General features: G+C 32.3%; 1 protein-coding gene across 1 annotated transcript in view; it reads right to left on the bottom strand.

Moving 5' to 3' along the window:
• Window positions 1-10817: 10817 nt before the first annotated feature.
• LOC139526442 (scavenger receptor cysteine-rich domain-containing protein DMBT1-like) overlaps window positions 10818-18832 on the bottom strand; it is a 38847-nt gene continuing 30832 nt past the window's right edge. The window contains exons 10-13 of the mRNA XM_071321590.1: window positions 17560-17723; window positions 16205-16361; window positions 12705-12868; window positions 10818-10825 (exon numbers count right to left, since the gene is read on the bottom strand). Coding sequence (XP_071177691.1) covers window positions 10818-10825; window positions 12705-12868; window positions 16205-16361; window positions 17560-17723 — 493 coding nt within the window. The remainder of the gene's footprint in view (window positions 10826-12704; window positions 12869-16204; window positions 16362-17559; window positions 17724-18832) is intronic.

The following is an 18832-nucleotide window of genomic DNA, read 5'->3' on the forward strand; positions in this document are numbered from 1 at the left end:
GTCCCAAGATCAATTTAGGACCGGTCTTTCTCGAACGATATTTGAAAACAAGGTGCCTGTAAATAAGGTTATAAACTTAAAATTGTGTTTAGGGCACGACCATTTGATATTTTTGAGGTTTGGGTTGGGGCAGAAGGATTTAAAGAATTAATAACTCGGCCTTCGCAATCACGAAAATAAATGGTTGGGTATATGGTTATTTGAAAATGAATGATATGACTTACAAGTTATTGAAATTTATAACTCGGCAGGTCTATTAAGTCTTTTTTTAAATGCCGTTCAAAAGTATGGCAAGAAATGTCGGGGAAACACTTCAACAAATATTATTCAAATGGCTGAAAATAGTTGCATTGAACTTTATTATTATATTGGCTCAGTAACACGTACCTCAACTTTATTACAGGGTCGTAACTACATTAAGGCAATTGCCTCATGTAAGAAATTTAAAAACCAAAAGATTGTCTCTATATCAAATTGTTTTCATGGGGAGTGTCTTGCTAGGGGAAAGTTCTGTTCTCGGATGTAGCACCTGTTTTTTAATGGTCCGTATTTTTTATTAGTGTTCAGTGTTATTTGTCTTTTTTCGTCGTTTCTTTCTTGTTTTATCTGTTCCTGGGTTTGTCTTTTGTTCATTGACTGACCTTCTGTATTCTCTTAGTGTTGCATTCCTTTTGTTATTTAGTAATTTCTTTTAAATTGGTGAGTTTTTATTTTAATAAAGACTTTAAAGCGTTGTAATTGAAATGTGTAATACAAACTTACTTTACATAATTAAATCAATGATATTCAGTCATCTCTTGACTTAATTTTAAGTTAAAAAAAAACAGACAATTCACACGTTTTAGAATTAAAAATTCTGCTGAAACAGCAAAAAAAAAACCATAACAAAAAAAAAAAAACAGCAGCCACATACTGAACTATGTGAATAACTTTTTTGCTTTATCCTACATATTTGTCTTTTGATGTTGTCCTTAAAGACTAAAGTCTTACACTGTATTTAAACATTATGCTACGAAACCAAAATATTGTCAAAAATTAGTAAAACAGAACTTGCGTTTTAAGATTAAGAAGGGTATGGGAAACGGTAATAAAGGCATGCGTTTGCATCATTTGTTCTAAAGCTTCTTGTGGCCTTCAACAGCTCAAAATCCTTTATATTTATTGTAGCCTCCGCTCGGCTAAACAATGTTTGGTAATACTTTTAAAAGAGGCTACTCACAGCCATAATTTAATACAATGTTTAAAATTGAGAATGGAAATGGGGAATGTGTCAAAGAGACAACAACCCGACCATAGAACAGACAACAGCAGAAGGTCACCAATAGGTCTTAAATGAAGCGAGAAATTCCCACACCCGGAGGCGTCCTTACTAAACTCCAAATTATACACAAGAAACTAAAATAACACAAGACTAACAAAGGCCAGAGGCTCCTGACTGGGGACAGGCGCAAAAATGCGGCGGAGTTAAACAGGTTCATAAAATCTCCAGCCTTCCCTATACCTCTAGCCAATGTAGAAAAGTTTAAGAAAAGTCCGAGTCCGATGTCAGAAGATGTAACAAAAGAAAATAAACAAAATGACAATAATGCATAAATAACAGCAGACTGCTAGCAGTTAACTGACATGTCCGCTCCAGACCTCAATTAATATGATTGAAAGATTATGTCTTCATCATATGAATATCAGACACATTCCCTCCCGTCAGGGGGTTTAGTATCATACCATCATAAAACATATATGAGGGGAACATAACTGCCAACAACTGGTTTTTAAATAAACGTGTTTAGTTCCGATGCAAAGACTGCCAAAAAAGTAAATCAATATTAAAGCCAAAGTATGCAATCTTTAATGACCTGACAAAAGTATCGTAACTATATCCCTTCTTAATAGGTCTATTTGAAGGTTTTGTTAGCTTCTGAGGTCAATCCTGACATTTTTGTGCTTTATAAAGAAAATTACCATAAAAGATTGGATTTGAAATACCTGAGCGTATAAGAAGTCTGCATGTTGAGCTATATTTACGAATGATGTCCTTCCTAGTACCGATGATAACATTTAGTAAATGTTTTGACTAGTTTGTGATATCGAAAACCCTGGTGAAATAATTTTTCAAATTTTTCTCGTTAAAATCTAAAATACACGAGCGAATCGTACAAGTTGAGATATATAAACACCGTAAGATGGTGACAAGGGAACTTCACCATCCAAAAATGGATAATTAACGATAGGAAATAAAAAAAAATCATCTCTTTTGTCATACATTTTTGTATCAAGCTTTTCGTTAATGATATAGATATCAAGATCGAGGAAAGTGCAGTGGTTGGTCATTGTTAGTATTAGCTTTATTTAAAGTAAGTTCAACAGGATAAATTTCTTTAGTATACACACTGAAGTCGTCATTATTGAGAGCCTAAATATCATCCAAATATCTAAAAGTATTATTAAATTTTTAAATCAGATTTTGTTTCGATGGGTCTTTGCTGATTTTAGTAATAAATTGGAACTCATAGCAATACAAAAACAGGTCCGTCATAAGTGGTGCACAGTTAGTCCACATTGGAATTCCGATAACATGACGATATACGGTATCTCCAAAGCGAACAAAAATGTTATCTAGTAAAAATTCAAGGCCAGATATAGTATCAGAGCATGTCCAATTAACATAGTTTTTTGTTTTTGTTTATTGCTACTAAACTGACCTTAAAGAGTTACATGACAAATGTATTTGGGAATTCAGAAGATTTATTTCTGCAGAGGCTGATGATAAATTCTGATTAAATGGTACATAATGACTTGACTATACATGTGTTATTTTAGTGAATTTAAAAATTGTAAGCTTTCAAATATAGCAAATATACTTGTGAAAACAAATAATTAGTCCCTTGTTTTAAAGAAAATGAAAAATCTTGCTTCATCAACGCAGAAAATAATTAATCTCATCTTAGATTTCAAAAATGAATAACCGATCCAAAACAATAAATTGGCATATTTATACAAGCAAACGCAAACAAATAAGAGATTGATGTTTAATCTGGAGAACAAACTTCTGTTTTAAAAGTTCTAAAACATCGAGCCTGAATAAAACAATTAACATAGTTTTACGTGGTATGTATCTATATATAGCTATAAGACAACATCCAACAAGGTTCAAATGAAATGAATGTTAGCTAGTATAAGCAACTACACGACCTTTAACAATGAGAAATACTTAATAATGTATAGAATTTTCTATAATACTTTTCATTTAAATTGTTATTTAAATCCGTAGTTCTCTTATATTGTTCTTCTTGAAATTTTATTTCATTGATAACATTAAGATAATTTATTTTTTATAAAGATTTTATTAATTTTCAACCGACCATCATTGTGAATTTTTATATATAAGTCCAAGATATGAGGCAAACATAACTGTATCTGTTTTATCTTTTATCACCAGTTCGATTGAAAAGATGCGTTCAACATAATGACCAAATTTAGACATATAGATAGAGACAAGCTTTTGTACACGGCCGACACTCGGCTAACCGAGAGATTGGTCTGTTAATCTATATTGAGTATGCGGCTATATCGGCGGTTGGTCTGTTAATCGGGTTGGCTAAAGTCTGTTAATCAGGTGTTATCGAGAAAATCATTGAAAGTTCAGCATGTTTCATAGTATAACTTTCTAAATATATTTTCATCATAAAAAGTATTCATGTCTAACAAAACAATTCAATGTACTGAATTCAGTGGTGTAATTATTATTTTTCTAGCTTCGATGTACGATCTATAAAATGAAAAGGCGGGTTACTCATCAATAAATTTATACACATTTTACACACATAAAATGTACACAAAATGACACATTGGTTAAATTTACTTGCATTCAATATTTTGAACATCGAAAAAAGAAAGGCATTATGTTTGTTAACCATATTGATATCATTGTGTGAAAAATCTACACGAAAATCTGTATTTTGGTGACATAAATCAATCTTTATTTAAAACCTGGTCTGTTAATGGGTCGGATGTATAAAACTCGGTCTGTTAATTGGTCTGTTAAGAGTTATGAATGGCAATAAAAGTATAATTTTATTGCTATATGGGGTGTTATCGGATCAAATGAGTAGGCTCAAGACGAGCGGCTAAAATATACGAAAACACCACATGAGCAATGAAACATAGCATATACGGAAACAACACATGAAATTGAAAATTTATAAAAATGGTTTCAAAAAGTGTAATATTAAAGTACTATTAATTTCATCTAAGAATGATCGCATATATCATGTTGATTCTGCTTAATTGTCATGCATGACACAAATTTGTCATCTACATTGGTAACCAATATATATATAAATCAGAGATAAACGTCGTAATGTAACTAAACATCAGTAAGTAAAATATATTAGGATGACAAAATATGAAAAGAAAGAAAGAATTTTGAGTAATATAAACAAAATGTAGAAAAAAATGACATAACAATTTAAAGAGTACAGAAATCAACAAAACCCCCAATCCGGACCCTCGTGGTATACACGAGGATCTGGATGGAAACGCAGAATATAGAATAATATATAAGGACAGTAGAGAGTGATACATTGCTAAAAACGAGAGAAAAATAATACTTTTTTAAGAATACACACATGAAACACCGATGGCTGTTGAAACAGTAACGGATTGCGATGTACTTATATTGGTGACAAATTCTAGAAGTTTACATGCGGACAACTATGGTGGCAGGTTAATGCCATTTTGCGTTTTAGCGCTTTAGCGTTTTCGCCTTACATATTCTATATGGCGGAAACGCGAAATTGCGAAGTCGAAAACGCGAAAATGCGAAACCGATTTCTCGTTTTCGACTTAGTGTTTTCTCGTTTTCGCGTTATCGACTTTGCGATTTCACCTTTTCGCTATTTCGCGTTTTCGCCCTATAGATTATGAAAGGCGAAATCGCGAAAACGCGAAATGGACTTCACCGGCCACCATAGACAACTGTAGTTCTCCTCTGCACTTATGTAGAAAGGAACTAAACGGAATAAAATGAATTGAAACTTAAAATAACCAAATGTAGCTGCATTCGCTCCTTTCCGTTTACTTCTTTAGAGTGATATGTAAACAACATATGATTAAGTAATAGAAGAAAAGAACCAATTGGATGATGCTGACGAATTAGGGTTGTCCAGTGACAAATATCATGTTCATATGTGAACGAGAACACGTTATATGTACCCTGTGTTGTATTAGAAAGACACTTTCAGTCGGAATTGAGAACGTGCTACTTCAAACAGACACAAAAATTAAGGCTGATTGAAAACGTCAATAAAAAATTCATGCATATTCCAGAGGCCAATACATATCACGCTATATTGAAGTGACACACCCTTCAATAAAATGCAAAGAAAGTCAAAATAAAAATGCTCTTTCTAGGATACTGTGGCACCGTATTGTCATTTGTGTTTACTCAGGAACATCTCATTCTTAAATTTGTCGCGGCTAAATAACTCTTAACTGACACAATTTCAATTGTCCAACCCATTAACAGACTTTATTCCCATAATTTTCACTAAAACGTGGTATTATTCACGTTATTTTACAATTATGAAATATTTAATAATGTCAATTTATTTTTTAGAACCACAGTACTATTTTTTGTCCTTTAAATGATATCTAAATTTGTTTGTTTCGCCTTTTATTCAAAAAATTGCTATGCGTATAAGCATAAATACTACATACTTGCGCGACGCCTTTTAGTTTTACTGAAAACTGCGCAGACTAAGAAATGTTTTTACAAATGCAAAATGTTCTATGATAGATATCATTTTGTCAGACACTTTTCTTTTTTTGATTTGGTTCTTATAACATGCCAAAAATCTGTATATTTAATAGAGTTTAACATTAAATTAGGCGTTTTACTCTTAACAGACGTATAACCAATCCGATTAACAGACCAATCGCCCATATAGCCGCATACTCAATATAGATTAACCGACCAATCTCTCGGTTAGCCGAGTGTCGGCCGTGTTGTACAACGATAAATTTATGGCAGATATTATTGGAAAAGCAATATCAATGATGACTGTTTTATGAAATGTTTGTAGACTTAAACCTACAGATTTTTTTCTCGGGTTAGTTGGAACTCATTTGTAGTTTTGAATTCTGTTTGTATCAAAGATCAATATTTTTGTTTTCAGGAATTACTTTTATGGTGTTTTAATCTACTACATGAGTCAGATTTTGTAACTGTATTGCGTATTACATTCTTTAAACCAAGCTTTAAATGCCCGCGTTTTCGCGGGTGTGTTCTAGTATATATATAAGTTTGGAAAATTTTATAAGAATAATAAATAAATTATCATTCGTATACGTATCTAGTTTCCGATATCAAGTAATTTCGTTTAAAAAGAAACATTTTCTAAAGACGACTTCGTAAAAGAAAGCTACAACTAAAAATGACCGATCAAGTTTTTGTTCCGATAGATTTAGTGATGTGGATTATAAACACATTTAGGAGATGCTGCTGTGGTGAAAGTAACACGTGTAACATGGTGTTTTTAGGATTACGAATGCTCTTACACTTTTCATCAGCACTCACGGAATTAATTATTTTTAACATTAGCCATTCGGAATATGCAATATGTGATTCGCCTTCTATGGGATTGTTTGTATGGATAACTGTCCTTTTAATCATAATGCCGTTAGTTTATATCGGTTGTTTAATTGAAGCAAATAATGACTTCACGCCTTGGTCATGGGCCTTAAAAGGATTTTCCATTTTCTACGATATATTTTTCCTATTTTATACGGTTTATAAAACTAAAACACTACAAGGAAACTACGGAGAAGTTGCAACATTAATTATTATTGATATTACTGGTGAATCCAGTGCTTTGTTGTTTTTTTTTGTGGTGGTTTACTGTAGTATTTGTAATTGCGATAATGAAGTTGTACCGTCTTAAGATGGACATAAAAAAACAACATTTGCATTTCATTGACTAGCTCGTACATTTAAAGAGAAATGTGCAATGGCATTATTAATGTTTTTCATAGTTCAATACGAGTTTAAATGTGTTTACAATTGACTCTTCATGTACATTTAAATTTAATGTTTAAACGTCATTGGTTTAAGTATTATAGACTTCTTACCACAAATTTAAAAGAAGAAATGTTGTCATATATATAACGATTGATATACCTTTTAAGCTCAATTATCCATTTAATTCATATAATTTGTTGATGCGTTTTGCCTTCAACCTTGAGCAAAACTCATATCGCATTTTCAGCTACATGTATATATAATAGGTTCAGAAATAACAAATGAAAAGCAATTCAAACGAGAAAACTAAAAGCCTCATTTCTTACAAAATAATAAATGAACAACACAGACGATAAACAGCGACAAACACTAAATTTTGTCCTCCTTACTTAGGAAGTTGACAAGGATGGTCGGTTGAAGACAAAACTTTGAATTGAATTGTTTTACATTGTCATTTCGGGACCTTTTATAGCTGATTGTGTGGTATGGGCTTTGCTCATTGTTGAAGGCAGTACGGTTACCTATAGTTGTTTATTTCTGTGTCATTTTCGTCTCTAGTGGATGGGTTGTCTCATTGGCAATCATACCACATTTTCTTTTTTATATTAACAACAAAAGAGATCATTTGAGCTTTCCACTTGTGAACTTTTCATTTCTATGTAGCAACATTCCAGCAGCGCCTGCATACGGAATACATATCTCCCATTTAATACTATATTTCTGGGCTTGCATTTCTCATAATAAGTTCCCTGATAGAAGGTTCGGAGGCACATCGGCTGGATCTGGTCAAGGAGAGCAAGGACTTTCCTTACAAAATAGATATTCCCTACTTAGTGAAGATTCAGGGATGGATTATGAAAATGATTTGCCACCTGAAAGATCACATTCGTCCTCCAAGTAACCAATCATGACCAATATCATTCAATGGAATCGCCGAGGTCTTAAAATAAACCTCATCGAGTTAACGCTTTTAGTTTAGTCTTCAAGAAACTCATTTGAAAATGCCTGCACCAAGTCACGAATATGGCAGTTGTTGTACATTCGGTTTTGATGTGTTTTTTTATTTGATTTTGCCATGCGATTAGGGACTTTCCGATTTGATTTTCCTCTGAGTTCAGTATTTTAGTGATTTTACTTTCTTTTAAAGGAAATTTAAGATCCAAATTTAATCTTCAATACTGTAATAACGTCTATTGCTGACCGAACAATTCCAAAGACCTCGGCAAATCCAAAACACCCTAGCAAACAATGGAAGACCGAAGCTTGTCATCAAGCCATTGATGACCGTAAAAAAAAACTGAAAGACGGTTAAATGAACATCCTACACAAAACAATTCAAAAAGTTTTCGCACTTATGCACGACGGGATTGCTGGCAAGCCCGACGAACATCTTGGACCATCAATCTGGAAACTTGCAACCGTCGTGCTTTTTCCAAGACCAAGTAAATATCACACGGATCCTACTAATTATCGACCAATTGCTCTGACTAGTTGTGTCTGCAAACCACCTGAACGAATGGTCAATGATCGCCTTGTTTGGTTCTTGTATAAAATGGGCTATAAGTCAATATCCAGAGTGGATTTAACAGGACCGTAGTACAGTTGATCATCTTGTTCAATTCGAATCATTTGTCCGTAATGGTTTTGCTAAAAATGAACATGTGGTGTCAGTCTTTTTTCGATCTTGAAAGACCCTCGACACAACGTGGAATTATGGTATTTTAAAAGATCATTTTGATATGGGGTTGAATGGCAATCGGCCAAGTTTAATTCGAACAGACAATTCAATGTTAGAGTTAATTCAACCATGTCTGATCAAAATGATCAGGAGATGGGTGTCCCTCAGAGGAATATTTTATCTGTGACATTATTTAGTCTTAAAATTAATGGCCTTGTTGAAGTTTTAGAAAATAATATTGAAGGCTAATTTTACGTTAATATAAATCGCCAATTACAACTACATGTATGTCTTGGAAGAATCGTAAAATAATTTTCCTCATCTAGAACGGTTGGGATGCATTTTTAGATCTGTTTTTAAAGGAAATGGCATGTTGATCCAGAAATCACTTTAAATGGAAACCCGATTAAAATGGAAGATGAAACCAAATTTCTAGGGTTAGTTTCTAAAAAAAAATATCCTTTCTTCTATACAGATTCTTGATGCTGTTCATCATCAGGGTTTGCGCCTTTGTCTTGTCGCCGTTAAAACCTCAATAGTTTAGAGTCTGTATGTAAAGGCTGATGAGCACTCACTCTCTAACAGGCGTTTGAAGCTTGGACTTCAATATGCTGTCAAACTAAAAGCCTATTCAGATAATCCTGCCTACAGCGGTGTTTGTAATCCAATTTATGAAGATATTTTTGCAAAACATGAAAATAATTCTCCGTTAGATATACGTTGAAAACCACATTTAGCTACTTTTGATTTAAAATCTGTTGCTCAAGTTGAAACTTACAAATGTCCTCCATTGAAACTTCTCAAACCAAAAATGATATTTGATCTCCGTCAACACAATTACATGAATAAGGTATAAGCAATCGTTTCTATTATCGTATATTTTTCAAGTTTTTGTTTTGAATCTTCCATGTGGAACTTACATATCAAAGTTTACAGTGGGACACTTGTTTTTTTTTTTTTAAATAGATTGATACATAGTAGGATCACTTGGGTCAGTGTCTTCTGTATATTTGTTTTTATCTAAATTAACTCATCATAGATACCAGGATTAAAAGCAATATTACGTAATTTTTTTTTATATTTAAATTGCCGCAATTACTAAATTAATGCAACAATTCTGCCGATGCTCATGTATATAAATCGGTATAAAATAAAATGTTGGATGTAAAGGAAATCCAAAAGAAGCAATGACAGGTATGCCATCAGGGTAAGTGCTTATTTTAATATAATTCATCTTCCATGAGAATACTCAAAACAATGGTGGGTTGAACCTCGTTTTGTGGCTAGCCAAACCTCCCGCTTTTATGTCAAGGTTAAAAATAGTTAAATTACAACATTACATGACAGGACTACAATTAAAATAAATGATTTAACATATTGGACAGAAAAACACAAAAATAATAGCTATAAAAAGGTACCAGGTTTATAACGTAGCAAATAAAGGCAACAGTAGTATGCCGCTATTCAAACTCATAAATCCATGGACAAAAAACAAAATCGGGGTAACAAACTAAAACTGAGGGAAACGCATAAATATAAGAGGAGAACAACGACACAACACTTCAATGTAACTAACACACACAGAAACGGACCAAGCATCAGACAAAATCCCACGAGAATAACAAATATAACATCAAAACCAAACTTATGAATTTGGGATAGACAAGTACCGTGACACGTCTTATCGCAATGTCAACTTACACTCAAAAATAAGAGAAAACAAACGACGCAACGTTAAATTGTAACACACACAGAAACGAACTATAATATAACAATGGCCATATTCCTGACTTGGTACAGGACATTTTTAAAGGAAAAAATGGTGGGTTGGACCTGGTTTTGTGGCATGCCAAACCTCGCACTTTAATGGCAATGTTAAATATAACATAGAAATGACAACATAATATTACAGGACTACAATACAAATAAATAGGAAAACGTATTAGACAAAGAAACACATGATTAATGAATAACAAAAAGCATCAGGTTTAAAATGTAATACGCCAAAAACGCGCCTCGTCCACACAAGCCAGACGCGCCGCTCAGATAAAAAAGTTCGAAAGCCAAAACAAGTACAAAGTTGAAGAGCATTGAGGCCAAACGTTGTGCCTAACACGGCTATGGTTATCTGCCTGAAATAAGAACATTTCTAGTATTTAGAATAATTCATACTTTTGCAAACAGTAATTTTTTAAAAATGACTATATTATAGATAAACATAATATACTGAAGTAGTGACTGACTACAGAATACAAACGTATCCATAGAATGAATTACATCAAATATATGAACAATCACAATAAATTATATCAATTTGAATAGTGTCGGCATGAATTTCACATCCCGTTTTTATTTCCATATATAAACATCGAAAGCGCCAATGTAGTGTACATGTAATCATCTGATAAGTGTTGATGAATCTAGTATATAAAAAAGTGTACAGAATTGTAACAAAATAGCAAGATCCACTACACCAACATTCTTGTATATAAACTGGCCTGTGTCTTCAATACTCACTTTCTGAAATCACGAGAACAATAGGATATATTGATAGTCGGTAAATAGTCAAATATCGGCTGCGTTTAAGTTCCCCTTAATTGTGTAAAAATAGTTCTTAGTGTTTTCAAAAAATCTTGTTGGATGAATAACTACAAGAATTGTGATAAACAAAGGGATAACTTTCAAACTTTGAGACAACTTTTGCGTTTTGTATATTGTCTGTCCATTTATAAACTTTCGTCTTGCGTTTGATTTCCAATGCTGAACAACAATTTTGAATTGAAACGAATGATAATTTTTTTATAATAAAGGCTTTTGTCCTATCTGCTTATCTATCTTTTGAGAAAAGGAGTATATCCCTGCTCATGCTAGTGTCTCCCCCATTATTTTTTACCCTCACCTTTTAATTTTTTTAATAAATTCAAGGAAACTCCCAACCAATTAGCAACATTGCCACTGTATTTTCGTTCACATGTGATTATGTTATTGTATCTTTGGTACAATATACCAAAGGAATGCCAATATTAGTTTAGAACGCAATATACGTAACAATTCCACAAACCATCGGGTGTCCTTTTTCTGTATTCAACTAACACAAAAATACGAATAAAAATCCCCAAATCCCGTGGTTTTGTTTCTTCTTAATAACCAAATCGCTTGTCTTTTTACCATACACACTTACACTGTTATCAAGGACAATTATCCAACTAATTTATTATATGTCAAATCAGGGTCAATATTCAATTAGTAGAACAGAAATAATACTATTAAGTTGTAAGTATGAACACATGCAGATACGATGGTGTACTTTTACATCCACTTCAGCCTATGTTCGCATTCAACAGATACCTATTCCAAGACCTTGATAATTAAAAAAGAAGATGCAAAAATTTTTGTTTTATTCAAAACATCAATTTGTTCTCTTTATTTATTATTAGTTCTATTTAAAATTTCTTACTCAATATTGAAAATCCAAAGCGAGACGGAATTTGAATAAATGAATATTTTAATGTTAACAATTTGAATATAGCTTTCTGGACCCACACATTAAACCAAGTTTTAGAAATCATACCATAACAGATATGGCATTACCTAAGTATAATTATACTAAGACATGTTTATTATTTGTATTTGTATTAATCTGATAAATTGAGTCTTTTTAAAATAGCTTTTATAGTTTGTTCTTATGTTGTACTATTATAACACTGTTCTAGGTTAGGTGAGGGTTGGTATCCCGCTAACACGTTTAACCCCACCACATTCTGTATGTGTGGGCGTGTCCCAAGTCAGGAGCCTGTAATTAATTGGTTGTAGTTTTTCTATAAAATACTTATTTTTTGTTCATTTTTTGTACATTTATAAGGCCGTTTCGCTTTTGAAGTGTTTTACATGGTCATTTAAGGACCTTTTATAGCTGACTATACGGTAAGGGCTTTATTGAAAGCCGTACGGTGACCTATATTTAGTTAAATATAGATAAAAGAAACTGTCTTAAAACATTTTCAGATTTACCTTGACAGACAACACCAGCATCTTCGCTATGTTCACAATCATGTTGAAATAGGCCACCAGACTGACAATCAAATATGTTTGTTTCTATTCCAATACAATTTAAATCATCCAAAACAATAGATCCATATCCCTCCCCAAAATAAGCGCCAGAGTAAGGAACTGATCTAGAAAATAACATTCTCAATTAAAAATTTTGTTTGTGATATTATGATAAAATAAAATTGAGAAAGGAAATGGTGAATATGTCAAAGCGACAACCACCCGACCATAGAGCAAACAACAGCCGAAGGCAACCAATGGGTCTTCAATGTAGCGAGAATTCCCGCACCCGTAGGTGTCCTTCAGCTGGCCCCTAAAATATGCATTATAGTACAGTGATAATGGACGTCATACTAAACTCCGAATTATACACAAGAAACTAAAATTTAAAATCATACAAGACTAACAAAGGCCAGAGGCTCCTGACTTGGGACAGGCGCAAAATTGCGGCGGGGTTAAACATGTTTATGAGATCTCAACCCTCCCCCTATACCTCTAGCCAATGTAGAAAAGTAAAAGAATAACAATACGCACATTAAAATTCAGTTCAAGAGAAGTCCGAGTCTGATGTCAAAAGATGTAACAAAAGAAAATAAATAAAATGACAATAATACATAAATAACAACAGACTTCTAGCAGTTAACTGACATGCCAGCTCCAGACCTCAATTAAACTGATTGAAAGATTATGTCTTCATCATATGAATATCAGGTACAATCCCTCCCGTTAGGGGTTTAGTATCATACTATCATAAAATATATGAGAAGAACATAACCCGTGTCATGCCAACAACTGTTTTTTAGAAATAAATGTGTTTAGTTCCGATGCAAAGACCCTATCAGTGAATCAATGTTAAAGCCAAAATATGCAATCTTTAATGACCTGACAACAGTATCGTAACTATATCCCCTTTTAATAAGTCTATTTAAAGGTTTTGTTAGTTTCTGAGGAGAATACTGACATTTTTGTGCTTTATAAAGAATATTTCCATAAAATTTTGGATGTGAAATACCTGAACGTATAAGATGTCTGCATGTTGAGTTATATTTACGAATTATTTCCTTATACCGGTGATAAAATTTAGTAAATGTTTTGACCAGTTTGTGATATCGAAAACCCTGGTGTAATAATTTTTCAGTAATACATAAATTTCTCTCGCTAAAATCTAATACATTGTTACATACACGAGCGAATCGTACAAGTTGAGATATATAAACACCATAAGATGGTGACAAGGGAACGTCACCATCTAAAAATGGATAATTAACAATAGGAAATGAAAAATCATCTCTTTTATCATAAATTTTTGTATTAAGCTTCCCGTTTATGATATAGATATCAAGATCGAGGAAAGGGCAGTGGTCATTGTTATCATTAGCTTTATTTAAAGTAAGTTCTACAGGATAAATTTCTTTAGTATACATACTGAAGTCGTCATTATTTAGAGCCAATATATCATCCAAATATCTAAAAGTATTGTTAAATTTTTGTATCAAATGTTGTTTTGATGGGTCTTTGCTAATTTTAGTCATAAATTGTAACTCATAACAATACAAAAACAGGTCCGCAATAAGTGGTGCACAGTTAGTCCCCATTGGAATTCCAATAACTTGACGATATACGGAATCTCCAAAGCGAACAAAAATGTTATCAAGTAAAAATTCAAGTGCATAAATAGTATCAAAGCATGTCCAATTGACATAGTTCTTTTGTTTATTGCTACTAAAAAATGATCTAAAAGAGTTTGAACATATGTACTCGCATTCCGACTTTTTAAATGCCCAGTTAATTAGGGATGTGAATTTTTTCTTAATAAGAATATGAGGCAAAGTGGTATATAGGGTAGAAAAATCAAAACTTTGAACAGATTCAAAATCACCAATATATGCATGCAATTTATCAAGTACTTCCAACGAGTTTTTGACACTCCAAAAGTAATTAATTCCACTATTTTCAAAGGCCTTATTTGAACAATTTATTATCAGGTTTTTTATTGTACCAAGTGTACTAGTAAGTAAAACAGACAATTTAGTAGTTGAACAATGGCTGGAAGATGAAATAAATCTATATTTGTAAGGTTTTTTGTGCAGCTTCGGAAGCCAGTACATAGTTGGGACTTTCATTGTGTTTGGTTCTGCTTGTAAAGAAGTAGCTAAAAGTTTATGTTTGTTACAGATGTCGTTTTCTGAAAATGAAGTCAGTTGGAATGTTGGTGAATTCGTGATTTCCTTTTGCAGAACCTCTATATAAAATTTACGTCAAACAATAATGATATTATTAGCAGCTTTATCAGCCGGGACAAACACAAATGATATTTTAAAAACCTATGAATAAATTTGAAAATTATTTTAATTAATGAGAATGGCATTGCTGTGGGAGAAGAAACAAACTAACTACGGAAACGAAAGATTAATTTGTGTCCGTTATCAGAAAAGAAATAAAAGCACATTTCAATTATAGATACCTTTATCTGTAATGAAAATCTTATAATTGTAATTCAAAATAATTCAAATCCAAATTTGGGTTAAACGCTTGGGAATTGCAAGTTTATACAGTCGATGACAAAAACTAAATTTCTATTACACTTATCAGGATTAATATATATAGAATAACCATACATTGTCTCCAAATATCAATGTTATTTGTACAAGGCTTAGAAACAGGTAGAAAGCGAGGCTGTGCCGAGCATTTCTACCTGTTTCGAGCCGAGTACAAATAACAGATTGATATTTTGAGACAATGTATGGTTATTCTTTATATACTGCAACTCTTATAACTGTTCAAAATGAAGTATTTAGGGTAAAAACCGTCATTCTTTAATTGTGAGCGGACAACGTAAAATTGCCGCGAACCTGTATGTTTTATTGACGTCATAAATAAAACTCTACGGAAACACATTGTCAACGTCATAAACAAGGTGATATACGGTCAGTGACTGTATATGACATATGAATATACGGTCAATGCAATTTGACTGCTCAAATAAAACCCGAAGATCAACATGGCATTGCGTTCTTAACTAACAGATACAAGATCATGCGCGCTGTGTCTTACATAGATTTTTCTAAAAACCCATTCATATTGTAGTTTTACGTATCGTAAAACATAAAAATGATGTCTGCTTTAAAAGCCGTCAAATACTACTACGCAATGCTGCCAAGCAGAAGCTAACTTAACATCAGATTGTCACAGCATAAATGTTGGACGAACAGACGGATGTAATTAAGGATGAAGGTGCGAACGGTAGAGCAATGTGTTATCATTAAAAAAAACAATTCTTATGTAGGTAATTCAAAATATTGTTGGTAATCATTCGTCATTTAACAAAAGGAGGCAGGTAGACTAGAAAATACCACAGAAATATTCAGAAATGATCATCCAAACATGAATCTTGAACTTTAATTACCTTTACACTGTACACGTGAGCTACTGTAAGTTGTGTAATGGTTTAAATATCTTACCCAGCGTCATAGCATCCAAGCATACCGCAAATAACGCTAGCTTCTTCATCTCCGAATTCATCATCACAAATAGTCCCCCATGTTCCATTCACATAAATTTCAACTCGTCCTTCTAAAGAATGATAACCATCAACCAACCGAACTTTCATAAAATCCTCTGAAGAAAAAAAAACCCTTACAAACGAGGTGTATGTATAAACCTAATGTAAATCGTAATAAATGCCATAGATGATTAGATAATTGTGTTAATGTTTAGCTCATATTTAAATCTGTAAAGAGCTGCTAGTTTTTTTTTTATCTATTTAATATTCTTCTTGTTTAGTAATGTAAGCTTGTGAATGGTATTGTTGTTTAAAACTAACAAACTTTAAGACATTTTTTTTTCGTTTTTAATATTGACCCTCCATTTATAAATTTTCGTCTTGCTATTGATTTTTAATTCGGAAAAAGAATTGGATTGAAACAAATAATGATCTTAGAGAGTTTTTTTTTAATAAACCCTGTTGTCTTATCTGCCTTTTTAATTATCTAAATTTTGAGAAAATGAGACTTTCCCTAGGGTCTTTCCATTATTTTGTATTCATTAAATTATTATTTTTTTACAACTTTAATGAAACTCCTAACCAATCAATCTGATAAAATTTGCTACCTTGCCATTGCATTTTCTTTCACTTTACATGTATATGATTATTTAAATGTTCATGTATCATTAGTATACAAAACAAAAACAAATTTTAAAAGAAAGAAAGAAAGAAAGAAAGAAAGCTATATCGGTAACAATACCTAAAACCATTGGTTGTCCGTCCTCTGTATTCAACAAACACAAAAATACAAAAAAAAAACATCCAAAATCCCTGTTTATTTTTATTTTCTTATATGGCCAAATTTACCGTACACACTATTACTGTTATTTGAGATATTACCTAGCAAAAGCCTTTCTTTCATCTGCAACACGACTAGAGTGTCATTTATAAATTATTTCAAATTATTAAGGACAATTATTCCAATTAATTTATTATATGTCAAATCAGGAGTAGATAGAACAACAGGGTTTTTTAAAACATTTATTGGTGCTGTAAATTTATTATGAGTTTAATTCATAACTTTTTATACAATATTATAAATCAAAAGCAAGACGAAAATTATAATTCATGGTCAAAAGAACAGTCGTTTTAATGTTAACAATTTGTATATAGCTTTCAGAACCGACAAATTAAAACAAGTTTTAGAAATCATACCTGAGCAGATATGACATTACCTTAAGTATGGTTATATTAGGACATGTTTGTAGATTCAAACATAAACTAAGATAAAGATAGTTAAATGAACTTGTTTTAAAATATATCCAAATTTACCTTGACAGACAACACCAGCATCTTCGCTATGATCACAATCATGTTGAAATAGGCCATTAGACTGACAATAAAATATGTCCGCTTCTGTTCCAATACAATTTAAATCATCCAAAACAATAGATCCATATCCCTCCCCAAAATGAGCGTCAGAATAAGGAACTGATCTAAAAAAATTCTCAATTAAATATTATTTTAGTGATATTATTATATTTTGAAATCCAACTTATAAATTGGATAATGATCTTAAATTTTGATAACGTCATTACTGAATTAGAGAATAAATAAGTGAATATGTGATCTACTGCTCACTGATGATACCCCGCCTCGCTAAAAGAATAAGGTACACAGATTAATGTTGAGTGATGAATCATGGTATAGCAATGATTTCTTGTACAGTTTTGTCGACTTTTCGAAAAACTAAGGATTTTCCTATCCCAGGAATAGATAACTTAGCCGTATTTGGCACAACGTTTTGGCATTTTGGGTCCTCAATGCCCTTCAACTTTGTACTTGTCTGGCTTTACAACTTTTGTGACCTGAACGTCAATGATGAGTCATATGTAGACGAAACGCGCATCTGACGTATTAAATTATAATCCTGGTACCTTTGTTACTATTTACTCATATAAACCCTGAAATCATAATATAGAAATCATTGCACTGTAATTGCCAAGAAAGAAGACGGACGGATAGACAGGCAGAGAGGTAAAACAGTGTTCCCCTTCTTTTTTAAAGCGGGGGTATGAAAAAATATGTAAATGAAGAAAAACGAAAGATATATTTGTGTAATTGTCAAATCTTAGAAATGAAAAAAACGTTTTATTTCAATTATAGATAACTTTATCTATAATGAATAACTTATTATTGTATTTCTAATCATTTGAACATGTTGAATCCAAATTTGTGTTTAAAGTTACGGAATTTCTAGTTATAGCAATCGATGGCAACAACTATTTTAGTACCACAAGTGTAAAGATTCATATAGTATTTTATATCAACATGATTAAGATTGTAACGGATCCGGAATAGAAATTAGATTTTTGCATAGTTGTTCACTTTAAATTGTTTTGTTTCAATAGGTAAGACTTGTTTTTGGTATTCCTTTGTAATTGATAACGACTTTAATTCTTTATCTTAATCGGCACACAGGGACTGAATAACGGAATGAACAGAAGGAAATAGTCAGATACTATTCGCACGAGATCATTTTGTACTGTACTGAATGTTGAAATGAAGCTCATGGCAAACATATACTTTATGGACCTATTGGTGG

The sequence above is a fragment of the Mytilus edulis genome, chromosome 6 (genome assembly GCF_963676685.1).
Source record: "Mytilus edulis chromosome 6, xbMytEdul2.2, whole genome shotgun sequence".
Taxonomy (NCBI): Eukaryota; Metazoa; Mollusca; class Bivalvia; order Mytilida; family Mytilidae; genus Mytilus; species Mytilus edulis.